The sequence below is a fragment of the Lithobates pipiens genome, unplaced genomic scaffold (assembly GCF_037356315.1).
Source record: "Lithobates pipiens isolate NorthernLeopardFrog02 unplaced genomic scaffold, aLitPip1_a1.2 Scaffold_8, whole genome shotgun sequence".
Lineage (NCBI taxonomy): Eukaryota > Metazoa > Chordata > Amphibia > Anura > Ranidae > Lithobates > Lithobates pipiens.
In genome coordinates, this window is record NW_027507903.1 from 437807070 (window position 1) to 437826813 (window position 19744).

At 45.3% G+C, this 19744-nt stretch overlaps 1 protein-coding gene across 1 annotated transcript in view; it reads right to left on the bottom strand.

Moving 5' to 3' along the window:
• Window positions 1-388: 388 nt before the first annotated feature.
• The window catches only part of ARSI (arylsulfatase family member I), a 70606-nt gene continuing 51250 nt past the window's right edge, over window positions 389-19744 (bottom strand). Inside the window, exon 2 of the mRNA XM_077468294.1 lies at window positions 389-5076. Within this exon, the coding sequence (XP_077324420.1) occupies window positions 3675-5076 (1402 nt within the window). The 3' untranslated portion in view covers window positions 389-3674. The remainder of the gene's footprint in view (window positions 5077-19744) is intronic.

Here is a 19744-nt window from a genome sequence, read left to right on the forward strand (position 1 = left end):
CTATCTCTGTTAAACCCATATGCCATCATACATAAGGTAATCTGCTATGCCTTCATGATCTTAGTAATTCCAATCTGAAGTCTTTAACGTTATTTAATCACGGTCAGCTTTCAAAATGTATATATATATATATATATGTATATATATATATATATATATATGTATATATATATATATATATATATATATATATATATATATATATATATATGTATATATATATATATATATATATATATATATATATATATATATTTATGAATATTACAAAATGATCCATACACAGACAAAGATGCAATTTAGCATAACTGCTCCTTTTATGTGGTTGTTTTATCTTCCAGAGAACAGTAAGGTTCTTCAAAGTACATAATAAATACACAGACGACTGTTGATCTTTAAGGTTGTTTTTATTATAAATCCAGATTGAGAAAGATTTTACTTATTGTTAAAACCGCCACTTCAAAAGGCATATGTAATGTTCCATATAGTTCTTGATAATTCATCTTCCTACTTGAATGAGTCACCTTTTACTTAAAGTCTTCAGGCTCTGTTATTCTAAGAGTATTGCACAAAGTGAAACGTTTCTATGATTTCAAACTTACCTAGTGGTCCTATTTAATTTGTAGTGTCTTTGACACTAGTCAGGTGGCCTTGTCAAATATGAAAGGCATTTTACTTGACTAGAGCGGAACACACAGCGGCAGTGACCCATTCCCTAAGAGCAGTCGGATCAACCATTTGGTTTGTATTTAAATTTGAAGCTTATTTGAATAATGTGTGAATCGTAGGTGAATATTGTGTGAAACTTGGGTAAAAACATTTTTAAAAAGACCAGCCAGTGTGCTAAAGCGCTGTTTCTCATATACAATTACCCCTTTTTTTTAAATAAATGTTTGTCTTTACAAGCACTCCAGATATGACTGTATGGCATGTCCCAGAGTGGGCTTCCTAATGATTTCAGTAGTGAACCATGTGTGTGATATGTGTATCAAAATGACTCCATCGGAAGCCCACGTGCCAAGGTACCAATAGAGGAGCACAAATGAAAAGATAAACATAGAGTATTGTAACCTTGTGAGAGGACCTTTATGGTCCAGTCATCATGTGAGTATGAGATTTGCTGATTACAAAGCTTTAGGCCTGAGACAGCAGGGGGAATTTCAGACCTCTGCAGAGAGATCACTGCTTTAGCACAAAAAAAAAAGGCTCCTTCTCTACAGCATCCTGGCATTGGGTCCACTTTTCTGCTCAGGCTGTGGCAGCTTTCTAAGGAAAACAGACTATAAGACTTTGAAACATATTTGTTTGGATGTATCTGAAATGTATTTGAATGATTATAACTAAAAGTTCAAATGATCTTTAAGAAACAAGAACGCATCTCTGTTTCCCCTTGTTCATTGGTCTGTAAATATGAGCTATAAACACAGAGCAGACAAGATATTTCCTCTAATAAGACATTGTAGCATAGTTTTTTTTTGTGAATGATACAATGGGCTGAATTTATACAAAAGGTATCATTATTCAGGTGTGCCTAGGGCAGCAGTTAGTCTAATTATGGCATGGGTTGTTGCAATGAGGACTTAAGGGCAGATAACCACAGTTATGACATGACTTTGTATTTTGTGGTGTACTAGTGTGTCCCATATCACATATGCTTATGGTATTAAAGAACTGGAGTTGGGGCCTTATGATAACTAATGTCAGAGATGTGAAGTTTGTTATACTTACTCCCTCGATGGCAGGACCTCTGATAGGGGGACCACCGGTCCTCTTGTAGGTGGTGCGAGCACACAGGGGGCCCACACAGGAATGGGGACTAGTGTTGGACGACAATTGTGTCTCTCTTCCTCCAGCAGTTGAAAGCTGGTCTCCTCCCCTCTCCCTGCAGCCAGCTTTTATCTGTTGGGAAGAGAAGTTGCCCTTTACTAATCCCCCTCCCTGTTTGCCCCCCCCCCCCTGCGCTAACTCTAATGTTAGCTCTGCTCCTGAATTTGTTATATATGTAACTCTCGCTCTGTCACTTTGATCCCGGTGCTCCAACTGCCCAGCCTGTATATTTTTTTCATCTGATCTTCATTTTTATTTATTAACTCAGTTTTATCTTTTAGCTTTAGCAGGAATTCTGTGAGCTATGTTGTATTTGTGTCTGCTAATAATTTCATTGTATTCCTTTAGGGAAATATAGCTTTATTTTTGTCTTGGGGGGGGGGGGGGTTCTGTCAGGTAGTCTGTACGGGGTCCCACAATTTCTATCAGCAGCCCTGCCTACCTGTCTCTGACTTTGAACCTGAACAAGATTCTGTTCCTGTCTGCCTGGCTGCTGCTGAACACAGCTTGTCACTTGACCCCCATACTGCCGCTGGGTGGATCTCTGTGTTTCTAAGCTCAAGTTCATAGCTCCAGCTTCCTGGCACCTGCACCCTTCCACTGCCCTAGCAGTCTCTGTTTCCATTACCAGGGCTAAATGGAGAGGAATTGTGCATGAGGCCACCCTCATCATCTCGGGCTCCATGGTTAGGTATGTGATACCCTGACAGGTGTTTATTTAAAATGATTTTCTAGTTTCGCTCACTGAATCAATATAAAATTTGCGATTACATATCTGTGCAATACACTTTCATGGGTTATAACTTGTTGCACTCTATAAGACAAATTTGTAAGTATTGTGCAAGGTAATAGTTATGAGAAGATGTCATTGGATCACTGTACATTAATGAGTGCCTGTGCTGCAATAGGTGTCAAAAAAAACTTTACATGTGTAAAGTGTAATGAGTGTAAGAATTGCAACAATATATTGTTTTAGGCAGCAACACTTGCTAATACAGACATTACATACAAAGAAATCCTATGAATCTCCTCTTTTGTTACGAAGACTTGATAAGGCTCCTTTCACACGGGCGGACAGAATTCAGCTTTTAGCTGCGGATAGATGAAGCTACCGCGCCTAAACTCACACAGTGCTTTCTTATAGCTCCATTCACACACTGCATTTAGCGACAGTTTCATTACATGGAGTTTTGTGTGGTTAGAAAAAATAACTTTGACTGCGTCCAGGACTGATTTAGTGCAGCTATCTGCACATAATCGCGGGTTATGGCAGTGTACTATTTCATCTGCACATCAGAAATGGCAAGAATGTTCCACTGCAGCTAAATGCAGTCGCATGAAAATGCATGTAAACACTACTAATCGAAATGTACAACTGCAGGTGATTGCTGTATCTGGAGTCTTTTCAAAATAACAACACATGCTTTTAAAAGCAGCAGAACAGCTGCCCGTGTGAAAGGGGACTAAAAGCTAGATTTCCCTTTAGCCTCAAAATTAAAGTTTATTTGATTACATTTCAACTTTACAAAAGTGTCGTCTCTAGACTCACTGTCAACTGCACATCGAGGTCAAAAGGAGCTCAATGTTTCTCGTGTTGTCTATAAATATTTTAGCTAGTGCTCGTGTTGGCCCAGAATAACTGCCAATGTGCACATTGTAAGTTCCCTGATATAGTGCATACATTTGAAGATCTTTGGACATCGCAAGCATATTTCATTTTCAGTATTTCTGGTTCATCTTGAACTGAGGCCCACTCTAATCCTTGTAGTCACAACTTCTTCAAGATGCTGACTCTTGAATGAGACCTCCCCAGAAACCACAACACAAATGTCAATTTAAATATCGACCTAAATGCGATTTGACATAATACGAGTGTTTAGTTTTTTGAAAAATGACCTAAGCTTGCATATCTTGCATTTCTTCTTTTTGTTTGTATTCTTTAGATGTCCATTTATCCAATTTTCTTCTTCATCCTCATCCTCACTAGCCCATGGTCCCCATGCACCACCGTTGAGCTCTGGATTCCCTCTCGGGTCCTCATTTGGATAACGCACTGGGATAGCAGTGTGGTTATAGTAAGCTATACGCAACAATAGTTCCTTAACAATTTCAGGTTTCAGTGCAGACAAGTCATAACGTTCGAAAGGGTCAGCTGTGATGTTGAAAAGCCATACTGATTTACGGGCTCCATCAGTATGACGTTCTAAGTTCCACCAAGTTCCTGGAAAGTTAGTGAGAGTCTGTGGTGGTATCCAATCACTGTAACCAGGGTCCCCAGTTAACAGCTTAAAATCTTTAACCCTTATAGAGGCCTGAATAGCAGTGTTCCATATTCCTTGACCTTCTTCCAAGGATCCAGACCTGGCAAGATTATACAAAGGGTCAATATTATGCAGAATTTCTGTCCTGGGTGACTCTTTTCCTTCACTTATTGATGGCCACATGTCATAGCCATCAAGTCCCTCTGTTTCAGAAATGTTTCCCCCTCCCAGCTTCACTAGTGTTGGATACCAGTCTGTAATATGCATTAGGGATCGACTAGACCTTCTTTTCATTTTGAGCAATGGGCTGTGAACAAAACCCAAACTCCTTATACCACCCTCCCAGTATGTGCCTTTGCGGCCCCGTAAAGGCCAGTTGCTTCCACCAGAGAAGGTTTGACCCCCATTGTCCGATGAGAAAATAATAATGCTGTTGTCATAGTAACCATACTTTTTCAGTGCCCGGGTGATGTTTTTAACAGCAGCATCCATACATGTTACCATAGCGGCATACTTCCTCCTTGCCACATTGCCCATATTCCTATAGGGATAGATGTACTCTCGAGGAGACTGCAAGGGAGTATGCACTGCTTGGAAAGCTATGTATATAAATATAGGTTGCTGAGGATTATGGGAAGCCAAGATATGACTTACACGTTGGGAGTAGAGTATAGTGGAGTATTTGCCAGCAAGGTCCCAAGCCACATTTTCTCCTTCATGCAAGTCAAAGCCACAAACTCCTGGGCCATCACAATTATCATAGGTGTAATAGTCCACATTCCCAGTCAGAGAGCCAAGAAAAGTGTCAAATCCACGCCTTGTTGGAAGGCAATCTTTCTTATAAAATCCCATATGCCACTTTCCGACCATGTGTGTTGCGTAGCCAGCTTCCTGCAGCTTTTGGGGCAGCGTCACTTGATGCAGAGGTAGACAGTTGGGCTGTCGTGGTCGTATGATTGAATGCTGCAGTCCCGTGTGGATCTGATACCTAAGAAAAGTGAATGATAGGTATAGTTATTAACTACTAATATAGAAATGTGTATATAGAATAAACTGAATTGTTATTCAGAATTACTGTACAAGGCTCTTTTTATATATTCATAAATACATAGATTATCATAAATCGTGCTTCTGTGAAATAAAACAACTTTTAGTGTGAGGAGGGGTCACAAGGAGGGAAAAGGTGTAATTGTTTGTTTTTTTTACTTACAGACTTCACGTGTATGTATTGTTAACTTTTTTATTTTTATTTTTTTTGGATAGCGTAGGGAATGTTTTTTTTTTTGTTTTGCCTGTGTACCTCTGGGGCCATTTCACTTCTATTCTTTTCTCAGGGATTCAAGTCAGATGAAATATCCCAAAGTGAGGGGAATTCTCATCTTGGACAGTCTTTGCCTTTACCTCTTGTTTTAGTGAGAACACTGAAATGTTCAATTTCCCTTACTTTCTTGCTTGCTGACAACAGTCATCAGTATAAATAAAGAGGCTGAATCTCCCTAGAATTATTGATGAGGATATGGACCTCTTGTATTACCTACTGTCATGAGTAGAGTTGGGCTGCCCGCATGCCCCCCCACCCCCGTTCGGTTCACGCCAGAACTCTCTAACATCAAACATTTGGACCCAAACTCCAGACCCTATTACAGTCTATGGGACCCATCCTTCAAAAATCAAGAGTGCCCATTTTGAAAGCTTATATGCAAGTTATTGGTCATAAAAATGATATGGGGGCCCGGGTACTGCCCTGGGGGACATGTTTCAATGCAACATTTTTTTTTTTTTAAAAGATTGTTTTTAACCCCTTTACGCTGATTTTACACAAATATGTAGCCCCACTGCTCTGGGCTTTTTGCTGTGGGGCTGCATATTTGCATTCTTCCCTTTGTGCTGGGTGCGTGCCACACAGAGACCGGGGTCTCACTATGAGCCTGGGGCCCTGTATTAATGATCGGGACCTGGAACTGTCCCGGGTCACCTTATCACTGTGATAGCCTCTGATTGGCTATCACAATGATCAGTCACCGCAAAGCCAGCCCCTGTGTTTTATTTTTCTGTGAATGGAGGAGAGTGATACATTGCATCTCTCTCTGTCCTTGTACAAACAAAAGTGTGTGTAAAAAAATAAAAAAATAAAATAATTATGATAAGAATAATATAAAAATAAAATAAAAAAATGCCTAGTTCAAGGTTTGATCTAGGTCAGTGCCAGGGTCAGTGTTTCAGTGTTTGGGTCAAGGACAGAGTCAAAGGTCAGGTTCAGTATTTTTTAGGGGGGAGGGGAGAGATTTATTTTTCAGTAGTATAGTATAGTATCAGTGTCAGTGTTTTAGGTAGGATAAAAAAAGCAAAATGCGCACTTTTGTTTTTGGGGCTGTACTATGGGTACATACAACACCTAATGTGGTATCGCTGCGATTGTCATGGGGCAGGAGAATTTATTTTGGGCTGTTCTTTGGTAGTAGGTTATGGTAGTACCAAAAAATATACAGCTACGTTTAAAAAAACTTTTTTTTTTACTATTTTGTGCCAGTTTTCCTTTGATAATAAGAAAAAAAAGCAGGAGCTATCCATTACCATTTCCCAGAAAAAGAAGGCCCAATTTGTCCTGAAATAAAGAAGGTATAATTCACCTGGCTGCACAGAGTAGTTGTGATGATATGTACGGTTTTACTAACACATGTCAAAGTCGCAAAATTGGGCTTAGGCATTTTGATTTGTTATACTCTCTTGGCGCAAAGGGGTTAAAGGAGCAGTGATTTTATTGATGCTTAAAGTGAAAAAATAAAAATGAAAAATTCCTTTAAATATAGTGCCTTGGGGTCCCCTTAGTCTGCCTGTTAAGTGGGGCATCTGTTCCATGTATAGAACCTGCTGAAACAAAACTGATCTACTGTAAAAAAATAAATAAAAAATTACATGTAAATACATTTTCTTTATTTTGTAAACAACGGTTTGGGGAGCCAGTCTATATAATGAGGCCACAATTTAGTGCATTTGGGAACAAGATTGGACATTTTTAAAATAAATTCTGGTGTCTCTTTAGCAGACTTTAGATGAAAATAACAAAGTTTTTCACCACTGTGAGCAAGCCTTATGTCAAGAAGCCAAATTATATTACTCTCAGGCCAAGATTAATGTTTTTTTTTACATAAAGGCTGGTGTCTCTTTCGCAGACTTTGGATAGAAGTAACATGTGCAGAAAAACGGACCTTGGGTGTTGGTGGTGCCTTCACACCATAACCCTTTACAGTTATACTTGGCAAACACAGGATTGAATTCTGCTCTTAAAAACGTCACCTAGGTGCGGAAAAATTGGGCCTTGGATGTTGCTGGTGCCTGCACCCTGTATCTCCTTACAATTAATCTTGGAGGGCGTAGAACTGACACTGTGTTCAAATAATTCAGCTGACTCCTCCATGCATGATGATGAGGCTATGTCAGGAGTAGCTGTGGACAAGGAGGCAGAATAGGCTGCTTTGGGGGCGTGGCCTGACCTTGCTCGAAGATGGCCGCTTGAATCTAGAGCTCCCATCGCCAGAGGACAATTGTACCCATGAGCGGAATGGGGGCTTGAGCCAGAATATACTGGAGATGTTCCAGTCCCTCAGAGGTAACATGGCATCTTCCCACCACAGACACTCACAGAGACAATCACAGGCACCCTCTCTGCCTCTGACTGGATCCTCACTAACGTGCTCAACCCCCACTACTGCCCCACTAGCCACAGCTAACAATGAAGGAATGGATATCCCCCCTCAACCCCACCTGAGTATCCAGGACCTGTGGACCATTGCCGCAGATATCAAAGGCACCCTCTCGGCGGCCATTTCGGAGCTTTGCTTAGACATACATGCTCTAGCATAGTGGTCATCAACCCTGTCCTCAGGGCCCGCTAACAGGTTTGCAAGATAACGGAAATACATCTCAGGTGATATCATTTGCTGCTCAGTGATTGCAGTATTATAATCTGCATCTCCCCAAGGTAATTCATAAAACCTGGCCTGTTAGTGGGCCCTGAGGATAGGGTTGATGACCACTGCTCTAGCAGCCAGAGTGCATGTGGTAGAAAAAGTGACAGAAAAGCAGGAGACAGTCCTCTGTTGGGCCACAAGAAAAATAGATTCCCACACTCTCCAGCTAAGGGATATGCAGCTCCATATGGAGGACCTGGACAACAGAGGAAGACGCAATAACCTGCGGATCAGAGGTATGCCGGAATCCATTGAAGGGGATCCCCCCAGCAGTTACTAAACTCTTTAACGATTTGTTAAACAGACCACTACAATCAGCAATTGACACGGAGTGAATCCACCGAGCCTTGAGACCTAGGAGTAGAGACACGGATCCCCTTAGAGACATTATTTAATGCCTGATAGATTACAATCTCAAAGAGGACATTCTGAGTCAGACGAGGAGCAAGCCCCATCTAACGTAAAAAACAGCAAACATCCAGATTTACCAGGACCTCTCAGGTATCACTCTGCAGCACCATAGAGACTTGAAGACCCTGTTGGATACCTTGCGCAGTAAGGGAATACACTACAAAATGGAAATTCCCTTTCTGCCTATCTGCTACCATACAAGGTCTCACAGCACTCCTCAAAGTGCCAGAGGACCTGCCTCACTTCTGCGACACCCTAGGCATCCAGCATGTTGAAGCCCCTAACTGATATGCTAAATTCAGTCATACCATCGGAAGGATGGATAAGCATCAAGAGGAACCGATGGAAGCTCAAGCTACCAGGTACTGTAGGAGACAATCCCCCTTGGGACCCAGACATCATACAATGTCACATAACCCGGAGAGAGACCTGAGTCCCACCACTCCACCCAGCTCCAGGAGGGACCGCTAAACCCAGTTGGATACCTCTCCACACACAGTCAGTTTGCTAAAATTTGCTAAAATATGACTTGGTTAATTTCATTGTCCTCCTATGGTTTACATCTTACCCAGTTATGCAATTTTTCAGTTTTTTCACAGTCTGTTTTTTCAAAGTTTTTATACTGTGTACTACATGGCGGCTGTGTTCACTATTAGTGTAGTCACTTTACTCAGTGCTGCCTCTGAATACAGTCCACTCTAACAAGAGAAAGTCCACCTAATACTTGGAGATCGCAGAACTCATGCACTGTCACGATCGTCCTGGCGTCTCGTTTGCGCACGAGAGACTTACCCATAGAAGTTTGCTGTCAAGGACCCGTCGCGCTCCGTTAACGCGCGCTAGAGCGATCGGACGCACTCGCGTCGCCTTGAACGAACGCACGCGTGCACGTGGGGGCATGAACGGGCGCACGTCCACTCGCGCACGCTGACTCGTCGTGCGACCGTTTGGCGCCCTACAGCCTTCTTAAGGCACTCGCTCCCTTCCACTCGTGCTGACCAGTCTACAGCGCGTTCGGAGATCCTACTACCCTATACCTGTATCTGCTACCTTAGTTCCTGTTACCCGGCTTGACCTTGACCCTGATCCGTTGCTGCCTGCCTACGACCTCCTGCTTGCCTGACTACGCCTCTGCCTCATCCCTCTTGTACCACGTTGACCGCTACCTGCTGACCCGGCTTGTACCCGACTCTGCTGTTCCTACCTACCTGGTTGGATATCCTGTGACTGCTGTACCCGCTGACGTCCGTCTGCCAGCCAGTCTACCACTTGTGCCTGCCTACACCAGTCTCTTGTCTTCAGCTTCTTCTGCTCGCTGTTGGTGTCCTGCTGCCCATCCAGACCAGCATCTACCCGCCAGGCACTTGTGCCCCCTGAACTGTTGAGCTTCTGTTACCATCTCCAGGGGTTCTTTAGCCAGGGGCTACGAGGGGCCGCTTCCTGCATTCCGGGCTCGCCTACTAGGTACGTGACAGTACTGGTCAGCCATGTCCGAGCCTGCGCAGGGAGCCTCCCCCATGGACGAACTGTGCCGCCATTTGGCCGGCCTTACCCAGGCAGTAAAGAGCCTACAGGAAGGCTACAGCAGACTGGAAGAGCAAGTCCAAGCACTATCTGCTTCTCCGCCTGTTGTTCCAGGGGGCCACACCCCGCCTTCAGTGGTGATGATGCCACCTGAGCCCAGAGTACCAACCCCCGAGCGGTTCACTGGCGACCGGAACAAGTTTAGAACCTTCCGTAACTCTTGTGAGCTCTACTTCGCCCTGCAACCGAGGACCTTCTCCCTCGAGGCGACCAAGGTGGGGTTCGTTATCTCCCTCCTAACAAGCGAACCCCAAGCCTGGGCACATCGCCTACTGGAACGCAAGGATCCATCCTTAGACACCTTAGACACCTTCTTTATGGCCATGTCAAGACTCTATGAGGATCCCCAACTTGCAGCAACTGCAGAGGCAGCCCTACACGTTCTGCAGCAAGGTCGCAGGCCTGTGGAGGACTACGTGTCGGAGTTCCGTCGGTGGAGCGCTGACACGGACTGGAACAACGCCGCCCTGCGATATCAGTTCCGCATGGGCCTGTCCGAGCCTTTGAAGGATGAGTTGGCACGTGTTGGCATCCCCGAAACCCTGGAGGGCCTGATAGACATTTCCGTTCAAATTGATAGGCGCTTGAGGGAACGCCGCCAAGAACGTTCCTCTTCAGCCGCACGCCCTGTCTGGATGTTGCCACGGGTACCTAGTTCCGCTCACCCAGCTCCTTCAGTTCCTGCCACAGCCACGCTGAATCCCCCAGAACCGATGCAGCTAGGGCTACTCCGTCCATCACTGACCCCAGAGGAACGCCAACGACGCCGGGTCAACAACCTCTGTATGTACTGTGGAGAATCAGGACACTTTGTTCGCTCCTGCCCAGCCAAGATACGTAAGTGCCTACCTGTTCCACCTGTTCCTTCGTCAGTGCTGTCTGGAAACTCCTCTCACCTGGCTGTTCCTGTTCTTTTGCAGCTTCCAGGAAGGACTATTTCAACCCACGCAGTTATTGATTCGGGGGCATGCAGCGGGTTTATGGACATATCCTTTGCCCTGAAGAACAAGATTTCCCTTAGACCGAGAGAGAATGGACTCTCGGTATACCTGGCCGATGGGTCCACTCTAGAATCAGGACCGGTGACTCAGGAGACTAGTCCCCTCTCTGCTGTCATCGCCGGGACTCACCAAGAATTTCTGTGCCTAGACGTCATCAAATCTCCCCTGTTCCCCATCATTCTAGGCATGCCTTGGTTGAAGGCGCATAATCCACGTATCAACTGGGCCACCGGAAAGATTGAATTCCCTTCGGACTACTGCCTCCAGCATTGCTACCCAGCAATTAACGGGGACTCTCCGGCCCTCCTCTGTTTGGAAGCAGATGATGACACCCGGCAAGCTGTGCCTAGAGAATATCACGACTTCCTAGACGTGTTCAGTAAAAAAGGGGCTGAAACCCTACCACCTCATAGGACATATGACTGCCCTATCGAACTACTCCCGGGGGCCGAGATTCCCTTTGGAAGAATTTTCCCTCTGTCTGAATCGGAACTTAGCACTCTGAAAACCTACCTGGATGAAAATCTTGAAAAGGGATTTATCCGGCCCTCTACTTCCCCAGCTGGAGCGGGGATTTTCTTTGTGGAAAAAAAAGACCACTCTCTACGCCCATGTGTGGACTATCGGGCGTTGAACAAAATCACGATCAAGAATCGCTACCCTTTGCCATTGGTTCCCGAACTGTTTCAGAGACTACGTTCCGCTAAAATATTCTCTAAGCTGGATCTTCGGGGGGCTTACAACCTCGTCCGCATTAGGAAAGGGGACGAGTGGAAGACTGCCTTTCGTACCCGTTTCGGGCACTTTGAATACCGAGTGATGCCGTTCGGGCTGTGTAACGCTCCTGCCACGTTCCAGCACTTTGTCAATGACATTTTTAGAGATTACCTTGACCTGTTTGTAATTGTCTACCTTGATGACATTCTGATTTTCTCCCCCTCTCTAACAGATCACCGGGTACACGTTAAAAAGGTCCTGACCCGTCTCCGTCTCCACGGTCTATACGCTAAGCCCGAGAAATGTGTTTTCGAACAATCGAGCATCCAGTTCCTCGGCCTGATTATCTCGGTAAAGGGAATTGAGATGGATCCCCAGAAAATCTCCGCAATTCAGGACTGGCCTGCCCCCTCCGATAAGAAAGGAGTTCAGCGATTTGTGGGGTTTGCGAACTTCTACCGCAAGTTTATTAAGGGCTTCTCTGCAATTATCGCCCCCATCACCGGACTAACGAAGCAGTCTCGGAAGTTTCATTGGACTCCCGAAGCACAAGAGGCCTTTAAAACCTTAAAAGATTTGTTCATATCCGCTTCTGTCCTGAAACATCCCAATCCTGCTCTTCCATACATCCTCGAGGTCGACGCTTCAGAGATTGCAGTAGGAGCGATACTTTCCCAGAGGCAGGGGGCCAAGTCCTTACTCCACCCAGTTGCCTTTTTTTCCCGTAAGTTGTCGGAGGCGGAGAGAAACTACGACGTCGGGGATCGTGAGTTACTGGCGATAAAATCCGCACTCGAAGAGTGGCGCTACCTGCTGGAGGGAGCCACCCACCCGATCCTGGTCTATACGGACCACAAAAATTTGGAGTACTTGAAAACCGCAAAGAGATTGAGGCCTCGTCAAGCCAGGTGGGCACTCTTCTTCTCCAGATTTTCATTTCACATCACCTACCGTCCCGGATCCAAGAATACCAAACCAGATGCCCTCTCCCGCATGTACAACCAATCGGAAAGCTCGCCATCCACAGACACTATCCTCTCTACGGGGAACTTCCTTCTGATCCAGGGGGATGTGCTTTCCCAAATTAAGCAGGCTTCCGTAGGCCTAACACCTCCTCCCGGCATCCCGTTGTCCTCCAGCGACGACCTTTTGTGGCATGGGAATCAGATCTTTGTTCCCCAAGAAGTTCGGACCCCAGTCCTGGCCGCCTGTCACGATCACCCACTGGCCGGCCACTTTGGGGTATTCAAGACTCTGGAACTACTCCAACGCACATTCTGGTGGCCTCGCATGAAGGACGACTGTAAGAGGTACGTGGAAACCTGTGTCATCTGCACCCGAAGCAAAGGCAGCAAGTCAAGAGCCTGGGGCCTGCTAAGACCGCTGCCTGTTCCTGATAGACCATGGAGGATGATCTCCATGGATTTCATCGTTGAACTCCCCCCGTCAGAGAACTATTCTACGATTTTCGTTATAGTCGATAGACTTACCAAAATGGCTCACTTCCTGCCCATGAAGGGCACTCCCTCAGCTACAGAGACAGCCAACACCTTTATCAAAGAAATCGTAAGACTCCACGGCATTCCCGTTAACATCACATCAGACAGGGGGGTGCAATTCACCTCGAGATTTTGGAGAGCGCTCTGCGGAGCCTTAAAGATCGATCTTTGTCTGTCCTCAGCCTACCATCCACAGACCAACGGCCAGACTGAGAGGACGAACCAGACCCTGGAGCAGTACCTCCGTTGTTTCTCCTCCTTCTCCCAGGACGACTGGGCCTCTCTCCTGCCTATGGCGGAATTCGCCTACAACAACACGGTCCACTCCGCCACCAAACAGTCCCCCTTCTACGCGAACTTCGGCTTCCACCCAGTATTCTTGCCTGGCACCTTCCCTGAATGTTCGGTACCAGCAGTACAGGATCGTCTTAACTTCCTTGAATCAAACAACAAGCTTCTACAAGAGACCCTGACCAAGTCCCAAGAGCATAACAAGGAAGTTTTTGACAGGAAAAGGAGGGGGGAGCTGGATCTCAAGATTGGGGACCAGGTCTGGTTGTCTACCCTGAACCTCAGATTGTCCTGCCCCTCTAAGAAGTTGGGTCCGAAGTTTGTGGGCCCCTTTCCGATCAAAAGGAAACTGAATAACGTGGCTTTCGAACTTAAGCTCCCCGAGTCCTTCCGGATCCATCCAGTTTTTCACGTGTCCCTACTCAAACCCGCAGTCCCGGACCCCTTCGTTGACAGGATGACCGGCCCTCCAGAACCCGTGATGATCAATGGAGAAATTGAATTCGAGATCGAAGCCATACTGGATTGCAGGAAAAGGCGAAACCAGACCCAATTTCTGGTCAAGTGGAAAGGGTACGGCCCGGAGGAGAATTCGTGGGAGCCAGAATCTAATATTCATGCTAAAAGACTCATCCGTGCCTTTAAGAACTCCCATCCGAGTAAGATGGCTCGGTTGGGCATCCGGAGGCTGCCCTTTGGGGGGGGGGCAGTGTCACGATCGTCCTGGCGTCTCGTTTGCGCACGAGAGACTTACCCATAGAAGTTTGCTGTCAAGGACCCGTCGTGCTCCGTTAACGCGCGCTAGAGCGATCGGACGCACTCGCGTCGCCTTGAACGAACGCACGCGTGCACGTGGGGGCATGAACGGGCGCACGTCCACTCGCGCACGCTGACTCGTCGTGCGACCGTTTGGCGCCCTACAGCCTTCTTAAGGCACTCGCTCCCTTCCACTCGTGCTGACCAGTCTACAGCGCGTTCGGAGATCCTACTACCCTATACCTGTATCTGCTACCTTAGTTCCTGTTACCCGGCTTGACCTTGACCCTGATCCGTTGCTGCCTGCCTACGACCTCCTGCTTGCCTGACTACGCCTCTGCCTCATCCCTCTTGTACCACGTTGACCGCTACCTGCTGACCCGGCTTGTACCCGACTCTGCTGTTCCTACCTACCTGGTTGGATATCCTGTGACTGCTGTACCCGCTGACGTCCGTCTGCCAGCCAGTCTACCACTTGTGCCTGCCTACACCAGTCTCTTGTCTTCAGCTTCTTCTGCTCGCTGTTGGTGTCCTGCTGCCCATCCGGACCAGCATCTACCCGCCAGGCACTTGTGCCCCCTGAACTGTTGAGCTTCTGTTACCATCTCCAGGGGTTCTTTAGCCAGGGGCTACGAGGGGCCGCTTCCTGCATTCCGGGCTCGCCTACTAGGTACGTGACATGCACCCAGGCCAGTACTACAATACCCATAACACTTTGCAGCATTTAAGCAGCGTCTGATTGGAGAGAAATAAAATTCAGCTCACTTCCTGCTCTGCAACCTGCCACAAGTGACAGAACACTTCAGAAGCCACACGTCCTAGACCGAAACTACACGAACTAGCAGGCCAGACTGTGGGCTAAAAGGAACTCACTAATGTTGATTCATCAATCCCACATCTCCGAAATACTCCCAAACTAGACCACCATAGTACACCGGCAGCTCATCCAGACGCTCCCTCCTACAGGGACAAGTGAACATATGTTTAGCTGCACCTGCTCCCTACTTAAATAAACTCCCTGTGGCGATGGGCCATGTCGCCAGTTACCGAACACTCTTTGTAGTGTGGTCTACCTCAACCCTCAAACAGCGGCGTATTACAGTGCAGGCATTCCGACAGGCGTGCACACACCGCTTACGCTCCGTACTTCCCTGATCCAATCCCCAAGTTGAGGAAGTTGGATGAGTTCCCCTCCCCTCAGCGGTCTCCCCCAAAGGCAGTATTTAGTTACTGTCCTAGCAATGCATTAAGCTATACTTCTCTCTCTGATACACCCACCCCACTACTCCCATCCCCTCCAATATGACGGACAACACCAACCCTTCCTCAGCAAGCCAAACAATTGCACCCACTTCCTTACAACTTAAATTATGCTCACTGAATATCTGTGGACTCAATACACCTGAGAAGAGGTCCCAGTTGCTCTATACACTGCAGAAAAACAAAACGCACATTGCCCTGATACAGGAAACCCACTTAAGAGCTGACAATACCCCAAAGCTCCACAACCATAACATTCCAACAGTATACCATGCTGCCAATGAGGTAGCTAAATCCAAAGGGTTGTACATCCTGATGTCAAAAAAACTGCCCTATCCAGATCACTGACATACAAAATGACAGTCTAGGTAAATTTTCCACAAGTATCCTTCTTTCGTGAGACCTCACAACAACTTACAGCTTTCCAATCAGGCGCTCTTATTGTAGGGGGGGAGGGTGGATTTTAATGTTCCCCTGACACCTTCCCAAGACACTTCAAACGGGTCCTCATGTATAACATACAGAGCCCGTTGCGCAATAAAAACCCAGTTCAGCAACCTAACCTTACACAACACGTGGCGCACACTACACCCGAATGTGAAAGACTTCACTTTCATCTCCCCACCACATAACACATATTCCAGGATTGACTATTTCTTCCTCTCCCAAAACAACCTAACCTTCCTTACTGGGGCGACTATTGAACCCATGCTACTATCGGACCATCATCTGATAACTATGACTTTGACACTCCCGTCGACTTGGCCATCTGGCACCTAGACGACCCCCTTCTGATGGACCTAGAAAACACCCACAACATCTCCACATGCCTCTCCCAATACTTTGCGGAGAACATCTCGGAGGAAACCTCACCCACCATCACTTGAGCTGCGCACAAATGCTTAATTAGAGGCAAACTTAAAGCCATAGCTGTTAGAAGGAACAAACTCAGGAAAGCCCACATTGAGGAACAGTCCACACGGATATGTTCCCTTGAGCACACACACAAACTTTCACTAGCCACCAAATGTTATGTTGATCTTCTGAAAGAAAATAACTATTGGAGGAACTGCAAAAGACACTGAAACGCAAATATGCACTTAGCCAAAAACTATTCTATGAATTTGGCAATAAAGCGGGCAAATTATTGGCCAGAGCCCTACAAATTAAAAAAGTGGCACATACCATCCACACCATTAGGACTCCATCGGGCGCCATAACTGACTTTCTATCTAGATATAGCCCCCCTCCCCTCACAGAGGAAGAGGCATCAGATTTAGACCTTCTGATCTAGACTGAAGAAACCCTGGCCACACTGAAAAAGCTAAAGACAGGAAAGAGCCCATGCCCAGATGGACTGATGGTTAACTATTACAAATCCTTTCGTTATTATATGTGCTGGGCAATGAGCGGTGTGGCCGTAGGATTTTTCTAACCATTGGAATAAGCGGTGTGGCCGTAGGATTCTTCTAACCATTTGAACCAAGCGCTTAAAGAGGATACACCCTCCATGCAGTCCTGACTCAGAGGAAGCGTTTTTGATTTGGCGATATCTGGTCTCTGAGATGGGATCAGTGTAGCTGGTAAGCGGCAGTAGTGTTGGTGGTGGAAGTCCTCTTTTTTCCTGCAAACTCTGATGACACTTTTCCTATATCGGTGTGGTGTGTTTAAAACACGTTGGAGATTACAAGCAAAACGTTTTTTGTTGATGGGATGATGGACTAATATTTGAACATTAGTATATGCATTTCCCTGTCTGCACTTTGTTAATATTTTTTGATTTCATGCTTTATTTATTCACTCATTTGCTTCACATAGCATTTATCGGATCAGTATAGCGCAGCTTATTTGGGAATAATTATTTGAATTGTGGGTATCTCACGGTTAAAGCTGCTGCTGCGTTTATAATTCACAATTTTTTTTTTTTTTTGTTTTTTTTTTTTTTTGTTTCATTACTTCACATTAAGTTTACATAGGAACAGCGCTGTATTTTTTAGGTTTTTATTCTGTTTTGATATTGATACACGAATATAGCAGCAGTTCAACACTATCACAGTGATATTAGCTAAACACTTTGAGAGTATGGATATTTTTGAGTATAGAGCATCCAAAAAGGTGAACATAGAGGGTGTTTTTGAACAATTTAAAGAGGATGAGGGGGATCTGAGTGGACTTTTTATGCGATTAAAAAATCTTACAGTCTCAGAGGTACACACACAGTGGGATATCGCCTTCTTGGAAACTTATATTAAAAAAAGTATGGTCCCTCGAAGTTTACGCTGGGAGGTGTGCCCCCAAAAAGGTGAAACTGAATTGGAGGAATGGTTTCGATATTTTAATGAGGCAGGAGTCAATTTCCTCCAATTCTTGGTATCTAGAAAAACTAGTAAATTAGTACGTCTAGATGGGGAGATTAAAGTTTTGAAAGATAAATTATTGCCACATAAGGACAAAGAAGAATATAAGGATAGGAGCACAGCTTTGCTCAAAATGTTAGATAAAGAAGAAAGAGAACAAAAGATAAAAAAAAGGAAAAAGTTCAATAGGGATTTTGAGGATTACCAGTCTAATAGTGTGTTTGCATGGCAAAAGAAATTGAGAGAGGAACAAATATTATGTTCAGACTCACAAATGGAAGTAGGGACCCAGGGAGGAGGCACCTCTGAACAGGAGCCCTCTCAAATACAACATATGCCCGTAGCAGGTCAAGGTCAGAAAACTCCAAAGAAATCTGTTAGTAAACTTAATAAGAAAGAGAGAAGGGTGTCGTATTCATCTCCCCAAAAAAATTCTAACACTGGGAGAATGGGACAACAATATCGTAATCCTGGAGGGAATTATCCACCCCCATATAGGCAGACAGGATATTATGATAGGGAATATCATCAGCCCTTTAACCCAGAACAATCTCATTATGGTAGAGATCCTTATGGAAACATAGGAAGAATAGAAAGACCATATAACCATTTCATATCTAATGAGAGACCTTTCAATTATGGTGCACCACCTAATCATTATGGTGGCCAACGACCTTACCATGACAATTGGAGAGGGGAGGATTTTGAGTATGGGGTGGAGACCCGGAATCGTTTCTTCCCCTTACATGATAGGGAAGGTCCGAATAATCAAAGTACACAAAATTACACTCAAAAAGGAAGGGATTATGGCGACTCAAGAGTGGATCCCCCTAGGTCGGGAGCAAATAGTCAAACTCAGCAGAATTGGGGTTTTCCCAAGGCAAATCAAGGTGTAAAAAGGGCAATAGAAAACAAAGAGGAACCAGAGGGGGGAGGAGAGCACAATCAAAAAAAATCAAAGAAATAAATGGGGACGGTATTTTTAACCTAAGCTCTCAAACTCTCACTATGGCTGAAACAGCCCTTCTCAATAAAGGCTTAAAATATGCACCTCCTAAGAAATTAAATAAGTTTCAAACGTACATGGACATACATAAGTATGTCCGTACTATCAATATAAAGAGACACTTTACGCTTACTCCAACTACTCAATATGAAAGTACGCAACAGGAATACATACATACAGGTCTCTCTAATGCATCCACTTTTAATCCCCCTGGTGTATTGGCCCCATCGGTTAGGGTCTTTAGGGATGTTCTCCTACGTGATTTGGAGTCCATTAAAATTAAAAACATCAAAATGGAAAAAAACTTAGAAGAGGGTTTAGACTCATTATGCCAGAACAAAAATCTGGTAATACGCCCAGCGGATAAGGGGGGGGGGGAATAGTGGTTTTGGACCGCAAAGATTACCTGGCAGAGATGCATAGGATAGTGGATGATAAAGACACCTATATGATCCTCCCGGGTAATCCGGTCATTCAATATAAAAAAACGTTGCAATTATTGGTGGATAAGGGTTCTCGTTTGAGTATATTGAATGAAAAAGAAAAAATCTTTTTGATCCCTAAAGCACCACGAACCCCAGTTTTGTATTATCTTCCCAAGATCCACAAGAGTCTTACTTGCCCCCCGGGCCGTCCGATCGTGAGTGGTATTGACTCCGTCACGGCCCGGGTGGGCAAGTACATAGACTTCTTTCTTCAACCCTTGGTTCAATGTATGCCATCATACATCAAGGACACCAGACATGTAATTAATTTACTGTCAGAATTAAAAGTGGGTGTCTCCACCTTCCTAGTAACAGCAG